A 20,165-nucleotide genomic window follows, 5' to 3' on the forward strand; every position below is an offset into this window, starting at 1 on the left:
ATGTTGCCTCTTTAAGTGGTGCTGGTTTGCTCTTGTCTCCACAAATGGATGCAGATGCTAGATGCTGGCCTCTTTTTCTGTGGGTTGGAAGTAGCACCTTGGTCATCTGTCACTGTCAGTGGTCTTGCTGTGGAATTGGGTAATTTTATATTTAAACTTCTATTAATTTTAACTTATCTCTAGTTCACAATTTCCTGAGATTCTGGTAGGACTTTTTCTTTGTTTATTTCTTTGTTCTGTTTTATTTTTGTTCAGTTTTGAACTGAATAAAGGAAATTATAGAAAATTTTCTTTGTTATTATCATTGCTCTATTCAATGTACTTTTAAGACATTCCTGGGGGAACTAGGATCCTCCAAGTTCTAATATATTACCATCTCCATGTCAAATTCATCTGCTTTAGATCTCATTGAAAAAAAAAAACTATTGTGGCAAAGATTTGGAGGAAGTGGACTGTTAATTGATGATATGTTTAATAAAAATGTGGTTTCATGAAAATTTTAAATTACACATCAAAATCTTAAGAACTCAATGCCAAATCAGTAAAACAAATGAGTGAAGTAAAATGAGAACACATTGCATTTTAAACTATTCATAAATTAAATGGTTTAGTCATTAAAGTTTATATGGCTCATGCTAATAATTATTTTATTTTGTTTTAGTTATTAATTCTTATGTCTCTTTTCCACATTAGATTTTTGAGAAGAATAAGGAGACACAGGTGTTAAATAATTTTTCAGCTTGAATAGAACATATGGACCATAGTACAGTTTCCTTATTTAATAAGGGATAAATAGGAAAAGTGAAATGTGGTGCTACACAAATGGAAGGTATTACTGCTGCTGCTGCTACTAATTCAACCATACTATTCTGTTTAACTTTTTAAAGAGTCAATTACCTGTCATTCAGGAGGTTGTCTTTAAATACCTGAAGCAAAGTTTCACTAAAGCTGTCCATGGCTTGGATATCATTTTGAATTTTCTTCATGTACTCAAAAAGACTTTGCGTTGAGTACCTAACCTGTAACACAGAAAAACATTCCAATGGAGATACTTAGGGAAAAGAATTCATCTCTTGCAGATAAAGATATAAGGAAAATGCACTCTTAAAAACCATCTCAGGAACCAAGAATAGAAGTAAACCAAGTAAAGAAGTTCAGCTAAGTCTTTAAAATGCATATTTAGAACCTAATGAACCATACAAATAAAAATAATATAATAATAAATATGATATAATAATATAATAATCCATAAATATAAATAATTAAAAATTAAATAGAAAATAAAATTTCCTCCATATAACTATGACCATTAAGTAGAGGTTCTGATTTATTTCTTCTGTATGAACTCACACAAATCTTCCCAAGTTTCTATGAATTCTCCATATTTAGCATCTCTTAAGTTGATATAATATTTTATTACATTCATATTCCAGATTCTTCAATCATTCCTCAATTGATTAGACACTTTGTTTCCAGTTTTTTTTTTGTTATGACAAATACTTTAAATCCTATGAGGCTTTTCTTTGACCTTTTCAGGTCAAAGGCTTAAGTAACTCTGGTTAAAAGGATATGAACAATTTTGATACTTATAAGTGTCAAACAATATATAAGTTATTCATTTATAAAAACATGAATAATGTATATTTATATTCATCATTTATAAATGTAGTAATTCTAAATTATTTTCCAGGACGGTTGGACCAACTTATATTTCCACCAACAGCATACTGGTATGCCTGTCTTTTCACAATGACTTTCTCAGTTTTATCCTCTTTAGCAAGGCTATGTACATCTGGGCTTCACACCTAACTCTGTTACATACTGCTTGTGTAAACAAGGACAAATCACCTCTCACTGCTCTAAGCAACTCCCTATGACTATACATTCTAGAAGTGCGACTCATATGTATCACAAACTTAAAGCCCAATACTTGCCAATTTACACACTTTATATCTTTATAGTATTTGATATAAAATACTCATATTTGAAATATAATTTATTTAAAATATTATATCAAATGTAATAGTATTTTTATACTATTAAAACATACTTTTACTGCAGAAGAATTTTCCATTGTCAACCTATTTGATTATAAAAATGACCTTGTTTTCATGGTGAAAGAACTAAATCCTTGACTTGGAATGGAAATAGACATAATAATGCCAAACCATTCTAACTCAGAAAGTTAAAAGTTTTGCTCAACAAGAGCAAAAACTGACAAAAGAAAAAAAAAAGGCCCAATAGTTATTATCTTTTTATCCTACAGCCTCTATCCTCTAACACTGCTGCAATTTACTAAGACAGGTTTTACAGGATCCTATACTTGGAAGAGACCTTAAAGACAAATTGAGACCAACCTTTTTATCTTATAGATGAGGAAATTTTTTTAAGTTTACTGTGGTGGAAGACAAGTACTAGTCAAGTGCTTTCAAATATATCCTAAGATCCTAGGGAATAAAAGCAATAACAAAAAGAACCCTGTAGGTTACAAAGTACCCCACCCACCCATACAATACCCCTAGAAGGTAGGCAGGGCAACTTTTTCCCAGGAGTTGTATCATGGCTCCTTTAGAAAAACTAAAAACTAAAATATATTCTTACCGTTGACTCTGTTAAGCCTCCAACAGAGACTGCCAATCCTAATAAGACATGGTATCGATAGGCAGGCAATGCAAGGAGCTGAGTAATGCAGGGGAATGCCTGTGAAGGGGCATTCCAATTTAAAATAGCAGATTCCGATCTATAAAAAGAAGTAAATAATTATGATATATTATGAAATTTCCTTTTTTTCTTTTTGTTGAGCATGCTATAATAAAAGTCTAATGAAAATATATGAAACTTCTCATACTTTGGAAATATCTTTTCTAATTCTTCTCTATAAGGAACGTGGGGAATTGGAGGGCTGTCAAAGTACAAAAGATTCAAGAAAATGGATCCAGCATGAGCTCGAAACCTGTCGATTTTCTCACTTGATTGTTGGGCTAGACAGCACATGATCTGTTTGCAGCTGCAAAATAACAATAGTCACTGGTTAATCCACTTTTATCAGCATTATGAGGAATGCACTCATATTTTAAGATGAAAAGCTTACACAAGCAAAACAGATATTTAGCTATTGCCCTTAGGCAGGAGTTTCCAAACTTTTTGGTCTCAAAACTGCTTAACATTCTTAAAAATTATTGAGGATGCTCCAAAGATCTCTCATTTATGTGACTACTGATATTTACTATTCTAGGAAATTTAAATGTTAGTATTGTTATGAAAATAGGTTTTGACCTCAAGGATCCCCCTAAAAGTGTACTGAGGACTCTCAGGAATCCACAGACTATATTTTGTAAACTGTTGTCCTAAGGTATATTAAAAATTCTTCAATTTGTTCTATGTGTGGAGGATGGAGTATAGAAAAGTATCTGAATGAATGAAATATTATTTACAGAAATATACTTATTTTTTGGAACAAACTACACATTTAATTTTTTATTAAAGGAGCTGATATCCCCCCCCCCACCCCCTGACCCATAAAACTCAGGTTTTCTTTGCTTTGGACATTAAGTATACTCTTTCTTCCTTTTTAATACCCTGTTATGTTGTCATTTTTCTGGAAATTTCCACATGCTATATTTATACTCTATATTTTTAACCTAGTCATCCCTTTCTGTGATATCAGAGAAGAGGAATCAATCAGACATGACTGAATGAGAACTTTTGCCATCTTCATATAAAATTCAAGAACTGAAGTTGAAATTCTTTCAATGGGATGACTGAAGCTATGATTGCAGCTAAAACATTAAACAGTATTAACTGGGGGGCTTGTAAAAGAGGTTGATGGAACTGGATATCCCAAGTGGCATTTCTAAATAACCCTCATTGCCCACTTCCTTATCCTGCTGTGACCTAAATGCCATTGAACCCAAAGCTCCACCAACTAAGATTTGATTGTCACCCTCCTAGTGAAAGAGACTCAGTTATGCCCCCTTAATTGTAAAATGTTCTACCCTCACTAAAACCATTCCTCTGTTCTCCTGATTCCAAGTGTTTGTGTGTGTGTGTGTGTGTGTGTGTGTGTGTGTGTGTGTGTGTATACATATATCATGAACAATTTTGTTCTCTTGTGAATTTTTCTCCAAATGTGTTAAGGACTAGGACATGTTAACCTATAAAATGAGTGGGTTGGACTAGATGATTCCTAAAGTCTTTCTAACTTGAGGTCTATGAACCTACATAAGTAACATACAAATGTATATTAATGAACAAAAGTAAGATAATTTGAAATAGAAAACAAATCTAAGTTTCTCTTCCTCTTCAAATCTTCTAATCTTATCCCTTTCTCCCACCTATATAGGTCTCATTTCTTGAGAAGTGAGAAGATCAAAACCATCTCTTGTGGAATCTCAAAACATCCCTGATTCTATATCTAAATTCTTTGTAGTTTCAAAAGAAAACAGTTCTTTTTTAAAGACAGTTGTTTTAGGGACACTTTTAGGCAAAACTGGGAAGACTTCAGAGAACTGATATAAAATGGAAACAAGGGAAACAATTTCTACAATAACAATATTATTGTAAAGAAAAGATAAGGTGAAAAGATTCCAGTAAATTTTATGATATAACTTGAGAGGACAGATACTGGAAGTCAGCACTTGAGAGAGGTGAGGAACTCAAGGTACAAAAAATGACATGGGCAAAGATAAGGACTTCCTTTGTCCAGCTACGTTTATTTGTTAAAAGGACTCTCCTCGGGTGTGTGTGTGTGTGTGTGTGTGTGTGTGTGTGTGTGTGTGAGAGAGAGAGAGAGAGAGAGAGAGAGAGAGAGAGAGAGAGAGAGAGAGAGAGAGAGAGAGAGAGGAGAAGAAAAAGAAAAAAGAAGGCAGGAAAGCAAAAGGAAAAGTGGGAAAGAAAGGAAGAAATTAGGAAACTACTTCCAATAAATATGACCATGTCTCCCCTAACCTCAAAATGTCCTCACTCAATCCATCTATCCTTGCTAGCTACTGTACATATCTTTCCTATCTCTAATAGTTAAAAATACTCGAAAAGCCTGTCTACAAGTACTTCCATTTCCATTCAATTCTATTTCCTGTTAATTCTCTATAATAATATAGCCTTTGACCTAATTGTTCAACTGTTCACCTCCAATTGTGAAAATTTCTTAATTGCGAAATCAAATGGCTTTTCTCAATCCTCTTCTTTCTTTCTTGACCTCTCTGAAGTCTGTGACACTGTTAATCACTCTCTTCCCTCCCTGTTTTTGTAACATTAATCTCTCCAGGTTCCTTCTAGTGTTCCTTCTGATCTGACCATTCCTTCTCAGTATCCTTTAATGGATCTTCATTCAGGTCACACTTGCTAACTGTGGGTGTCAAAAAGGGATGTAGCCTGGGTCCTCTTCTCTTCTAGTTCTATACTATTTCCCTTGGGAATCCCATCATCTCCTATAGATTAAATTAATATCTATGATGGTGATTTCCAAATCTACTCCACTAGCCCTAACTTCTGAGCTGGCATTAAGTTATGGAGTTTGAGCTGCCTATCAGGCATCTTCAACTGGATGTCCCACAGATATTTTCAACTCACCATGTCCAAAATTTCTCTCAAAAACCCTCTATTCTTCCTAATTTTCCTACTACTTCTGTTACAACCTAGGTGTTATCCTCAAGTATATTTCCTTCTATCCTCTGACATTGATCTTATCATGTTACACAGGAACCACAACAGCCTGCTGATTGGTTTCCACAAATCTATCTACCACCTAACTGCAAAAATGATCTTCCTAAAGCACAAGTCTATATAATTCCCCTATTCAATAAACTATTTATTACCTCTAGGAACAAATATAAACTTTCATTTGGTATTCAAAGCCCTACATAACCTAATCACCCCTCCCCCCACAACTACCTTTCCATATTGGAAAGTAACACTGGTATACCTGCTGTTCCTTGAATATTGAACATTCTACCTCCCAACTTTGGGCATTTTCACTAGCTTTCCCTATGCACAGAATGCTATACCTCCTCATCTCTGCTTTTTACCTTCCTTGGCTCAATTAATATTTTCCTATCAAAGATATCAACTTGGGAGGTTTTATGCTATTCCAAAATGTTGTGATTACTCAGAGAATTTTTAGACTTATCTTTTTGTGTTATTTTAGTATGATTGTTAAAGAATGAATCAAATTATTTTACAGTGCTATCTATCTACTTGTCTTTTCTCTTACACCTAATCTATTCAATTGTCTTTACCCTTACAGAATTTAAAGACTGGCAAAATCATGCCCCCTTATTACCTTTATATTCCTTTCACTCTACCTGTCAATTATGGCAAGGTTCTCATTTGCTGCCAAGCATTTAAGCCCAAATACTATATGATTCTGTTAGCGTAGAAATAATTATATATTTTGGAGGTGTTTTGCTTTCAGTCTTCAGACCCACTAGTAATCTGATTTAGTGGTTATATATATATATATATCATTCATTCCCATTTTCTTCAAATGCACGATTAGATTTAATTTTAAAAGTGAGGTCAAACTCAAATAGAAATGAATCACTGCTTGTATACATATGAACTTAGAAAACCATAAATTAATATATTCATGTCATATTGTATTTTTATTTATTTTGTTAAACATTTCCTAATTACACCTTCATCTGGATCAGAGAGCACTCAGCACACAGTTTTCTGGATGTGGTCCTTGGTGAGTTTGATACCTCTACGTTATAACATGCTTACCAATATGAGTAATGACTTTCTGGGCAAAATGACCACACCAACTTTTACTTATTATTATCAAACTATTTAACAGTCACTGCTTATACACAATACAGGAAAATTTAAGAGCCTCTGGAAACAACTAGATGACTACTGAAAGAATTGGGAAGGGCATATCACAATGGGGTAGTTAGCAAGAATGAAACCTATATAGAATGACACTAAATGTACAATTTCAATACTTACACATCTGCTTCAATGAGCTCTGGTTGACTTCTTGTTAGCAAAAGTGTCAGCTCCATGAGACCTGTCATTGAAGCCTCTCGGACCCTGTTGAAACAATGGCACAAATATACCACCACCCCCCCCAAGAAAAATTCAAGAGAGTAAATTCAATAAGATGAATTATATTGATTTTAATAATTTTACTATACCTACACTACAAAGTAAAGAACCCTAAAGAGTTTCAGTGGTTTGATCTAAATGAATCAACTAAATTCTCAAGGTCATTTGGATTTGGAGAATCAAATCTCAATAATGACTACTCTGTTTTTAAAAGTACTTTTATTAGTGTTTCAATAGTATCCTCTCAACTGGCCAGAAATCCTGCCAGGGTTTTTTTAGTTAAAGAGTTATAGTTAAATTGTAGTGGACTACAAAAGGTATCCGAGGAATAAAAGGACCACAGGAATTAAAACTATATAGAAGGAATCTTAAATAACAGTCCAATACTCTCATTTTATTTATGAATCAGTAGCTTTAAAAGTTTGAGAATTGTTGGCCCAATACCCTTTCAAACTAAATATAATGATAAAAGTGTATATTTAAATTTAGGTAATGGCTTACTTTTCTGGAAGATTAGTTATTACTGCACAATGTGCTTTTATGTGCATTCATCTCATTTGATCCTCACAAAAACCTGGAAAGGTAAGTAGTATATTATCTCTCTATATTTTCTTTTTGTTTCATCAACTTAGATATTATAATTTATTAATATAAGTTTTAATGATATCTTTTGTTTCTACATCAAAATCATTTCCAAATATCTCTACCTCCCAGGCCTCCTTGAAAAAAAAGGAAAAAAGTTAAGCAAAAAACAACTGACACAAGTGGTCACATCTGACAGCATAAATAATATCCTGTATATAATCTCCCATAGATGTGAATAAATATAAATATATTAATATAAACATAAATAAATAATAATTTAATTTAATAAAAGGATAATTTCATTTTCAAGCAGTCGATGAAAAGACCAGAATTTAATGGAAAATGTGATTTTGAAATGTAAGACTCAAGAGAAGCAGAAAAATGTAAATATAAAAGAGAAGTCACAAGAGACTCAATAAGGTTAAAATGTTTACCTTTCTATATGGGAAAATAATATATGTATCTTCTAAGAACTTAGTAATTATTATGGTAGTTAAAAGATTCTACATAGAAAGAGGGTACAAGAAAGGTCCAATTGTTGTGATTAAGGAAAAAAATGGTAGGTGAGAGAAAGAAGGATGTACTGGGAAAAGGGGGAAAGGAAAGGAATAATGGAGGAAATTACTTCACATAAAAGAGATGCACAAAGAAGAGCTTTTATAGTGAAGGAAAAAATGGTGTGTGTGGGAGACAGGTGACATATCAACCTCACTCACATCTAAATTGTTTCAAAGATGGAAAATATGTACACTCAATAATATTTATTTTTAGTTGTTTTAGTTATGTCTAACTAGTCATGACTTTTTTGGGTTTTCTTTGCAAAGACAGAAGAATGGTTTGCTATTTCATTCTCCAGCTTAATTAACCGTGAGGAACTGAGGAAAACAGGATTAAGTGAACTGCACAGGGTCACATAGCTCTCAGGCCAGATTTAAACTTAAAAAGATGAGTCTTTTCGATTTCAGGCCCAGTACTCTATCTACTGTCAACCAGCTACCTGAAATATATCTTACTCAACAGGAAAAGAGGAGAGGAAAGCGATAAAAGAAAGGAGGGAGATAAAAAGAGGGTCAGATTAAAAGCAAAAAAAAAAGGCAGAGATAAGAAGCAAAACAGACTTTAAAAGCAGGACAAAAGAAAAATGAGAAGGATAAAAAGAAAACAAACAGGACTGAAGGAAATGCACAGGGGGCAATAAGAGGTATAAGCGGATGGGATGAACTTGCCCGTTAAACAGAAGCAGAGAGCAAAATGGATTAGGAATCAGAATCCAAAACTATGTTGTATAGAAGAAAAGCAGTTAAAAGAGAGAGACACACACAGATTTAAAATAAAGGGCTGGAGCAGAATCTAATATATATCAACTGAAGTTTTAAAAAAAAGAAAAGGCAAGGGTAGCAATCATGATCTCAGACAAAGGAAGAGCAAAAATAGATCTAATTAAATGGAGAAAGAAGAGAAATTACACCTTGCTAAAGGGAACCACAGAAAATGAAATAATATCAATATTTAACATATGTGCCATGAGAAGATTAAATTGATTATGTATCACATAGTATAACAAATGGCATTGCATCCAATTCTTAAAGGAAAAGTTAAATGAATTAAAGGAGAAAATAAACAGTAAAACTGTATTAGTAGAGGAGCTCAACTTTCCCCTTTCAGAGCTAGATAACAAAAAAAAATATGAAGAAGTAAAAAAGATAAACAGAATCTTATAAAAATTAGATATGATAGACACCTGAAAAAACTGAATGGTAGTACCTTTTTCTCAGCTATACATGGCACCTTCACAAAAACTGACTGTGTTAACAATATTATTTTTAAAAATAAGGCAAAATACTAAAATTTGTGGGACACAGCCAAAGTAGTTCTCTGGGGAAAATTTATATCTGTAAATGCACATATCAATAAAAGAGAGAAAGAACTGTTTAATGAATTTGGCATGTAATTTTAAAAATTAGGAATAGAACAAGTGATAAAATCCTCAATTAAACTCCAAAATAGAAATACTGAAAATCAAAGGAAAGCTTAATTAAATTAACAATATTAGCAAAACTAAGAGCTAGTTTAAAAAAAAACCCAATAAAATAAACCCTTCATTATTGAGATAAAGAAAAGATAAAGAAGAAAACTAAATTACTGTCAATCAAAAACGGAAAGGGTTTATCTCCAATAAAAAAGAAATTAAAATAATTATTAGGAGCTATTTTGCTCAACTATATGCCAGCATACCTAGCACTCTAAGGCAAATGGGTGAATATTTTCAAAAATATTAATACAATACTTAAATAACTTTATCTTAGAAAAAGAAATTGAATAAGTCATCAATAAGCTGACTAAGAAAAAAGTCCCCACAACCAAATGGATTTACATGTGAATTCTACAAAATGTTTAAGGAACAATTAATTAATCCCAGCACTATAAACTATTTTTAAAATTGGTAAGGAAGAAGTTCTATCAAATTTCATCAATAATACAAATATGGTTTTGATACCTAAACCAGGGAGCAAATTATATACCAGTTTTCTTAATGAATATCAATGTAAAAAATTTTAATGAAATACTAGCAAAAGGAGATACACTAGCAAAGATCATATACTATGACCAAGTGGTATTTATTCCAAGACTGCAGGCCTAGTTCAATATTAAGAAAACTATTGGTATAACTCACCATGTCAACATCAATAACAACAAAAACCAAATGATTATATCAGGAGATGAAGAAAAAGTTTTTGATGAAATACAATACTCATTCCTATTAAAAACACTAGAAATAATAGAAATAAATGGAACCTTTCTTAAAATAAGTGGTATTAATTTAAAACCAAGAGTTGAAATAGGGAAACCTTGAAGCCTTCCCAAGATCAGGAGTGAAGCAAAGATGCCTATTATCATCATTATTATTCATTATTGCAAAGCTAATTATAGCAATAAGAGGAGGAAATGAGATTTCAGGAATAAAAACAGGCAATGTAGAAACAAAACTATAATTCTTTGCAGAAAATACTTCTAGAAAGAGAGAACCCTATTTTTGTTGTTAGTTATTTCAGCTGTGTCTGAATTTCATCACTACATCTGACTTTTCCTGTCAAAGACACTGTTTTGCTGTGTCCTTCTCCAGCTCATCTTACACTAATTGGGTTAAGTGACTTACCCAGGTTCATACATCTGGTCTGAGGCCAGATATAAACTTAAGAAGATTGAGTTTATTTAGCCCAGCAGTCTATTCACTGTGCCACCTAGCTGCCCTATAGAATCAACTAAAAAAATTGAAACAACTTCAGCAAAGATGCAATACATAAAAGAAACCCAAATAAATCATAATAATTTTTATATATTATCTATAAAACCTAGCAGAAAGGGATAGAGAACTTCCACTTAAAATAACAGTAGACAATATAAAATACTTGGAAGTCTACCTAACAAGACATATACAGGGATGAACACAATTACAAAACCTTTTTTCACACAAATAAAGAAGGATCTAAACAAATAGGGAAATATTAATTGTTCAACAGTAAGCCTAAGCCAATATAAAGATGACAATTTTACTTAAATTAATTTACTTAATCAGAGTTATTTCAATAAAATTACCAAAGAATTATTTTATAGTGCTAGAGAAAATAGTAACACAATTCATCTGGAAGGATATTGAGGAAATTAATGGGAAAAAAAAGATGAGAAAGAAGGCAGACTGCCAGTTTCAGATTTCAAACTATATTACAAAGTGGTAATCATCAAAACAATCTTGTAATGGCTAATGAATAGAGTGACAGATCAGTAGAATAGATTAGATACAAAATACAGACTAGAAAATGAATAGAATAACCCAATGTTTGATAAACTAGAATCTGGGGCACTGGGGTCAACAACTCCTTATTTGAAAAAAATTGTTGAGAAAATTAGAAAGCATTGTGGCAAAAATTAGGCACAGACCAACATTCATACCATATACCAATGGAAGATTAAAATGGGTATATTTGTGACTTAGACATAAAAGGGAATCATAAATAAATTAGGGGAGTATGGAAAAAGTGAACCTGTCAGATCTATGGATAAGGGAAGACTTTATGATCAAGTAAAAGATAATTTTGGCCAGATGAAATAAAAAAAAATTTTTTTTGCAGAAACAAGACTAATGCAGCCAAAATTAGAAGGAAAACTGGAAAAAATCTTTAAAGAAAGTTTCTCGACTTCCGGGTAATCATGGCTGCAATCTAGACGCCGCACGCTTCCTCTCCCCAGCACCGAACGAAATAGACTACATCAAAGGAGCATAAAATCACCTTTGGAGGAACAGAAGGACTCCCCAGTACCCCACAGAGGCAAAGGTACGTGGGGCTTGAACATTTCCACACTAAAATAAGAAGGAAAAGCTTGCACAGAAAAGTGAACTGAGCCGCCCTTCCCCCACCCCACCTCCCCCACTAAACCAGAGTGAGCTACCTGAGCGCTCACCGGGACAGCGAGTGAGTGGGGAGCGTCTCTGTCTGGGGGGGCACTCCAGGGTCCTTGGGATCTGGGGACTGCCAGGAAAAAACGTCTCAGGGCGCTTTCACTGGAGAATCCAGCGGACCTGGACTTGGGGCGGGCTGCGCTGAACAACACGCGCTGATTATCTGGGCGGAGCTGAATACCTGGGCTCGGAGGCTGGGAAGAACTAGTCTGAAGCAACCTAAATTCACAGAAAAACCGCTCTTATAACCCAGACCCCAGACCAAAAAGGAAAGGGAAATAAAACCACCAAAGGGATGGCTCACATGGCCCAAAATCAAGCCTCCAGGAAGAAAGGGAAAAAAGTGACTATTGAAAACTTTTATGGTGGAAGTACCCAAGGAAAAGAGGAGAATGAGGAGGAAATCCAAAAAAATTCAGAACACGCCTCCCAAAATGGAAACTATCAACAAGCTCTGGAAGATCTCAAACTGGAACTTATCCAAAAGATGGAAACCTTCTGGAAAGAAAAATGGGAGAAAGAGATCAGCTGTCTGACAGATAAGACTGCTCAATTGGAAAAAGAACTTGAAGCATCCAATAGAAGGGCAGACAAGGCTGAAAAGCAAATCCAGTCCCTAATGACCAGAATTAAGCACCTCGAAGAAAGTGAGATGATAAAACAGCAAGAATCAATAAAGCAAACCCAAATAATTAATAAATTGGAAGAAAACATAAAATATCTCACTGAGAAGGTCACGGACCTGGAGAACAGAGGAAGACGAGAAAATCTCCATATCATCGGTCTCCCAGAAAAACCAGAGGTAAACAACAAATTGGATATTATTCTAGAGGAGATTATAAAAGAAAATTGCCCCCACGTTCTGGAGCAAGGGGGCAAAATAGAAATAGAAAGGATTCATAGAACACCTTCTATACTAAATCCCCAAAAGACAACCCCTAGGAATGTAATTGCCAAATTCAAGAGCTTCCAAGTAAAGGAGAAAATCCTACAAGAAGCCAAGAAGAAGAGCTTCAGATATAAGGGGGCTCCCATAAGGATCACACACGACTTAGCGGCTAATACACTAAGAGACCGCAAAGCATGGAACACGATATTTAGAAAGGCAAGAGAGCTGGGTCTCCAACCAAGAATCAACTACCCAGCAAAACTGACTATATACTTCCAGGGGAAAGTATGGGCATTCAACAAAATAGAAGATTTCCAAGCATTTGCTAAGAAAAGACCAGAGCTCTGTGGAAAGTTCGATATCCAAGCACAGAAAGCAAGAGAAACATGAAAAGGTAAATATGAAAGAAAGGGAAAAGGAGATAAATCTTATCTTTCTCTTTAAGTCAAACTCTCTTCTATAAGGACTACATTTACATCTAATTATATATATTAATATGTGGGGAAAATGTTTTGTGTAACTCTCATAAATTGTATCATCATAAGAGTAGTTAGAAGAAACATGCATAGGGAAAGATTGGGGAATTAAGAAGATTTGGGGAAAGTTGGGGCAAAAAAAGGAAAAGGGAGGGGGGAACCGTGATAATACTAAGATTAACTTCAAGAAATAGGGGGGGGGAATCAATAGAATAAACTTTCCCATATAAAGATACACATGGGAAGGGGAGGGGAAGAACTCTCATATGAGAAGTAGAGGAAGAGAGCGTGAAGTGTATTTACTTAAACCTTACTCTCAGTGAAATCAAATCTGAGAGGGAAGAACATCTAGATCCAGTGGGATCCTGAATTCTATCTTATCCATTAGGGCAAGAAAGAAAGGAAAATTAAGGAGGGGGAGGGGGGAGGGAGTACAAAAAGGGAGGGAAGGAGAGGGGGGAGGGGAAGGGAGCATAAAAAGGGAGGGGCTAGAAAGGGAAGCATCTCAAGGGAGGGGACTAGGGGGACTGACCTAAAGTAAATCACTGGTTCAAAAGGAGAAAGCTAAAGAAGAAAGGTCAGAACTAGGGGAAGACATCAAAATGCCAGCAAATCCACAAATAACAATCATAACTTTGAACGTGAATGGGATGAACTCACCCATAAAACGCAGACAAATAGCAGATTGGATTAGAACCCAAAACCCTACCATATGTTGTCTTCAAGAAACACATATGAGACGGGTTGACACTCACAAGGTTAGAATTAAAGGTTGGAGTAAGACCTTTTGGGCCTCAACCGATAGAAAGAAGGCAGGAGTTGCAATCATGATATCTGACAAAGCCAAAGTACAAATAGACCTGATCAAAAGGGACAGGGAAGGTAAATATATTCTGCTAAAAGGAAGTATAGACAATGAGGAAATATCACTAATCAACATGTATGCACCAAATGGTATAGCATCCAAATTTTTAATAGAGAAACTAGGAGAATTGAAGGAGGAATTATACAGTAAAACCATATTAGTGGGAGACTTGAACCAACCACTATCAAATTTAGATAAATCAAATCAAAAAATAAATAAGAATGAGGTAAAAGAGGTGAATGAAATCTTAGAAAAATTAGAATTAATAGACATATGGAGAAAAATAAATAGGGACAAAAAAGAATACACCTTCTTTTCAGCACCACATGGCACATTCACAAAAATAGATCATACACTAGGTCATAGAAACATGGCACTTAAATGCAGAAAAGCAGAAATATTAACTGCAGCCTTTTCAGATCACAAGGCAATTAAAATATTGATCGGCAAGGGTACATGGAGACCCAAATCAAAAATTAATTGGAAATTAAATAACATGATACTCCAAAATCGGATAGTTAGAGAAGAAATCATAGAAACAATTAACAATTTCGTTGAAGAAAATGACAACGGCGAAACATCCTTTCAAACCTTATGGGATGCAGCCAAGGCAGTACTTAGAGGAAAATTCATATCCCTGAGTGCATATATTAACAAATTAGGGAGGACAGAGACCAAGGAATTGGAAATGCAAATAAAAAAACTTGAGAATGAACAAATTAAAAACCCCCAGAAGAAAACCATACTAGAGATCCTAAAAATTAAGGGAGAAATTAATAAAATAGAAAGTGACAGAACTATTGAGCTAATAAACAAGACTAGAACCTGGTACTTTGAAAAAACAGACAAAATAGACAAAGTACTGGTTAATTTAATTAAAAAAAGGAAAGAAGAAAGGCAAATTAAAAGCATCAAGGATGAAAAAGGGGGATCTCACCTCAAATGAAGAGGAAATTAAGGCAATCATCAAAAACTACTTTGCCCAACTATATGGCAATAAATATACCAACCTAGGTGATATGGATGAATATTTACAAAAATATAAATTGCCTAGACTAACAGAAGAAGAAATAGTTTTCTTAAATAATCCCATATCAGAAATTGAAATCCATCAAGCCATCAAAGAACTGCCTAAGAAAAAATCCCCAGGGCCTGATGGATTCACCAGTGAATTCTATCAAACATTCAGAGAACAGTTAACCCCAATATTATACAAACTATTTGACATAATAAGCAAAGAGGGAGTCCTACCAAACTCCTTTTATGACACAAGCATGGTACTAATTCCAAAGCCAGGCAGGCCAAAAACAGAGAAAGAAAACTATAGGCCAATCTCCCTAATGAATATAGATGCAAAAATCTTAAATAGGATACTAGCAAAAAGACTCCAGCAAGTGATTAGAAGGGTCATCCACCATGATCAAGTAGGATTCATACCAGGGATGCAGGGCTGGTTCAACATTAGGAAAACTATCCACATAATTGAACACATCAACAAGCAAACCAACAAGAATCACATGATTATCTCAATAGATGCAGAAAAAGCCTTTGATAAAATACAACACCCATTCCTACTAAAAACACTAGAAAGCATAGGAATAGAAGGGTCATTCCTAAAAATAATAAACAGTATATATCTAAAACCATCAGCTAATATCATCTGCAATGGGGATAAACTAAATCCATTCCCATTAAGATCAGGAGTGAAACAAGGATGCCCATTATCACCTCTATTATTTGACATTGTATTAGAAACACTAGCAGTAGCAATTAGAGAAGAAAAAGAAATTGAAGGCATCAAAATAGGCAAGGAGGAGACCAAATTATCACTCTTTGCAGATGACATGATGGTCTACTTAAAGAATCCTAGAGACTCAACCAAAAAGCTAATTGAAATAATCAACAACTTTAGCAAAGTTGCAGGATACAAAATAAACCCACATAAGTCATCAGCATTTCTATATAATTCCAACACAGCTCAGCAGCAAGAACTTGAAAGAGAAATCCCATCCAAAATCACCTTAGACAATATAAAATACTTAGGAATCTATCTCCCGAGACAAACACAGGATCTATATGAACACAACTACAAAACACTTTCCACACAACTAAAACTAGACTTGAACAATTGGAAGAACATTAACTGCTCATGGGTAGGACGAGCCAATATAATAAAAATGACCATCCTACCCAAACTCATCTATCTATTTAGTGCCATACCCATGGAACTTCCAAAAATTTTTTTTCTGATTTAGAAAAAAACATAACAAAGTTCATTTGGAAGAACAAAAGATCAAGGATATCCAGGGAATTAATGAAAAAAAATACAAAGGAATGGGGTCTTGCAGTCCCAGATCTCAGACTATATTATAAAGCAGCGGTCATCAAAACAATTTGGTACTGGCTAAGAGACAGAAAGGAGGATCAGTGGAATAGACTGGGGGCAAGCAACCTCAGCAAGACAGTATATGACAAACCCAAAGATCCCAGCTTTTGGGACAAAAATCCACTATTTCATAAAAACTGTTGGGAAAATTGGAGGACAGTGTGGGAAAGATTAGGCTTAGATCAACACCTCACACCCTACACCAAGATAAATTCAAAATGGATGAATGACTTGAACATAAAGAAGGAAACTATAAGAAAATTAGGCGAACACAGAATAGTATACATGTCAGACCTTTGGGAAGGGAAATACTTCAAAACCAAGCAAGAATTAGAAAGAATTACAAAATGCAAAATAAATAATCTGGATTACATCAAATTAAAAAGTTTTTGTACAAACAAAACCAATGTAACCAAAATCAGAAGGGTAGCAACAAATTGGGAAACAATCTTCATAAAAACCTCTGACAAGGGTTTAATTACTAAAATTTATAAAGAACTAAATCAATTGTACAAAAAATCAAGCCATTCTCCAATTGACAAATGGGCAAGGGACATGAACAGGCAATTCTCAGCCAAAGAAATCAAAACTATTAATAAGCACATGAAAAAGTGCTCTACATCTCTTATAATCAGAGAGATGCAAATCAAAACAACTCTGAGGTATCATCTCACACCTAGCAGATTGGCTAACATGACAGCTATGCAAAGTAATGAATGCTGGAGGGGATGTGGCAAAGTGGGGACATTAATTCATTGCTGGTGGAGTTGTGAATTGATCCAACCATTCTGGAGGGCAATTTGGAACTATGTCCAAAGGGCGATAAAAGACTGTCTGCCCTTTGATCCAGCCATAGCACTGCTGGGCTTGTACCCCAAAGAGATAATGGACAAAAAGACTTGTACAAAAATATTCATAGCTGCGCTCTTTGTGGTGGCCAAAAATTGGAAAATGAGGGGATGCCCCTCAATTGGGGAATGGCTGAACAAAATGTGGTATATGTTGGTGATGGAATACTATTGTGCTAAAAGGAATAATAAAGTGGAGAAGTTCCATGGAGACTGGAACAACCTCCAGGAAGTAATGCAGAGCGAGAGGAGCAGAACCAGGAAAACATTGTACACAGAGACTGATACATTGTGGTACAATCGAAGGTGATGGACTTCTCCATTAGTATCAATGCAATCCCTGAACAATCTGCAGGGATCTAAAAAAAAATACTACCCACAAGCAGAGGATAAACTGTGGGAGTAAAAACACCGCTGAAAAGCAACTGCTTGACTACAGGGTTGGAGGAGATAAGACTGAGGAGAGACTCTAAATGAACACTATAATGCAAACTCCAACAACAGGGAAATGGGTTCGAGTCAAGAACACATGTGATAACCAGTGGAATCATGCGTCGGCTATGGGAGAGGGAAATGCGGGGGGGGGGGGGGGGGAGGAGAGGAAAAGAAAACGATCTTTGTTTCCACTGAAAATGTATGAAAACGACCAAATAAAATAATATTAAAATTAAAAAAAAAAAGAAAGTTTCTCTGATAAAGGTCACATTTCTCAAATATATGAGGAAATGATCCAAATTTATAAAAATCAAGCTATTTCGCAGTTGATAAATGGTTAAAGATATAAAAGGCAATTTTCAGAAGAAGAAATAAAAGCTATCCATGGTGACATAAAAAGATGGTCTAAATCACTAATTATTAGAAAAAATGCATTATCAAAGAAACTCTGACATACAACCTTATACCTATTCGTGACAGAAAAGATAAATGAGAAATGTTGGATAGAATGTGGAAAAATTGGGAAATGAATACATTATTGGTGGAGTTGTAATCTAGTAATAATCTAATCTAACCATTCTGGAGAATAGTTTGGACCTCCTCCCAAAGGGTATAAGCATACCCTCTGACCCAGCAATAACACTACTATGTCTATCCTATTTGTATAAAAATATTTATAGCAGCTTTTTTTTTTTGTGATGGCAAAGAACTGGAAATTGAAGGGAGTGTGTCCATCAATTTGGGAATGGATAAACAAGTTTTATTTGTGCTCTCAAAAGTGATGAGAAGAATGATTTCAGAAAAACCTGGAAAAACTTATATGAACTCATTCAAAGAGAAATTAGTAGAACCAAGAGAACATTATATATAGTAACAGTAATATTTTAAGGATGATCAACTATGAAAGACTTTGCTACTCTCGTCAAGTCAACAATCTAAGACAATTCCAAAAGATCCATGATCAAAAATGCTATTTACCTCCAGAGAGAATTGATGAATTCTGAATGCATATTGAAATATACTTTGCTTTTATTTGTTTTTCTTTTATTGTTTTCTTTTGTGTTTTCTTTTGGAATATGGCTAATATGGAAATGTTTTACATTTCTTCACATGTATAACCAATATCAAACTCTTTGCCTTTTCAAAAAGGTGAGGGAGAGAGAGAATTTGGAACTCAAAGATTTTTTTAATGACTGTTAAAATAATTTACATATAATTGAGAAATATTTAACAAAATAGATTAAAACTTTTTTTTTAAAGAAGCACATGTATAAGCTACAAAGGCAGCAAATGCCTCCCACGAGTGGTCCAGAACTAAAGCCTACTGAGGCCCAATCTGGGACAGTATATGGTTGAATTAGTTAACCAAGGGAGTCAATAGGGGGAAAAGACGAGAGAGTGGAGAATACAGAGATGTCCTAGGAGAGAACTGAGGAGTTGAAGGATTAATACATGGGTGAAGAATAAAGTTTGGAAAAGAAAAGCAGAGGGAGAGGAGGAAAGTTAATAGATTATGGTCAGACAAGAGGATATCATTAATTCTTGAACATGGAGGTGGCATATCTCTGTGTGACAGCAAGATCAAAGACCTTTGTTGTGTGCCTAAGGCAGAGAGGGAACTGAGCGGAACTAAATGGTTAGGGTATTTGAGAGAGAACCCTCATGTGAGGGAGGAGAAAAAAAATTCTAAGTCAGGTAATAAATTTGTTGAGAAAGAAAGATCACTTAGAAGTCAGTAGACAATAGCTACCAGGACTTTGCTTAGGTGGCAAATGTGAGTAGTATGAATCTCAAGTTACTGAGTGATGGAAGTAAGGGGAAGATTGTGGAAGTGGCCACAGATCAGTGAGCCAAGGGGAAGTGAAGTGCAGTCAGTACTGGAAATGGTGACTAGGGAGGCTGACTCATCAAGGAATTGGGTTTCAGTGATTGCTAGAGGATGGAAGGAATAGGAAAGAAACAGACTTTGGAGAAGGGAAGTATGTTGTCTATGGAAGTCATTCCAGAAGGTCATTCAAGAGGGAACAATGACAGGATGGAGTGGCATTGCGGGGGGAAGGAGGGATGGGACGGGTTGGGACACATGGACTTGGGGTGATGAGGAAAGGGGAGGGGAATAAGGGAATTGAGAGTTGGGGGATGATTTATAAGTGTTTGGAATCATTGCAATGTAAG

The 20,165-nt window shown here is 34.8% G+C and overlaps 1 protein-coding gene across 4 annotated transcripts in view; it reads right to left on the reverse strand.

Moving 5' to 3' along the window:
- TBCD (tubulin folding cofactor D) overlaps nt 1-20,165 on the reverse strand; it is a 537,579-nt gene that overhangs the window by 41,165 nt on the left and 476,249 nt on the right. For all 4 annotated transcript variants that reach the window (XM_056814255.1, XM_056814257.1, XM_056814256.1 and 1 more), the window contains exons 31-34: nt 6,949-7,032; nt 2,849-3,007; nt 2,602-2,740; nt 898-1,019 (exon numbers count right to left, since the gene is read on the reverse strand). In XM_056814255.1, coding sequence (XP_056670233.1) covers nt 898-1,019; nt 2,602-2,740; nt 2,849-3,007; nt 6,949-7,032 — 504 coding nt within the window. The remainder of the gene's footprint in view (nt 1-897; nt 1,020-2,601; nt 2,741-2,848; nt 3,008-6,948; nt 7,033-20,165) is intronic.

Source organism: Monodelphis domestica, chromosome 2 (genome assembly GCF_027887165.1).
Source record: "Monodelphis domestica isolate mMonDom1 chromosome 2, mMonDom1.pri, whole genome shotgun sequence".
NCBI lineage: Eukaryota > Metazoa > Chordata > Mammalia > Didelphimorphia > Didelphidae > Monodelphis > Monodelphis domestica.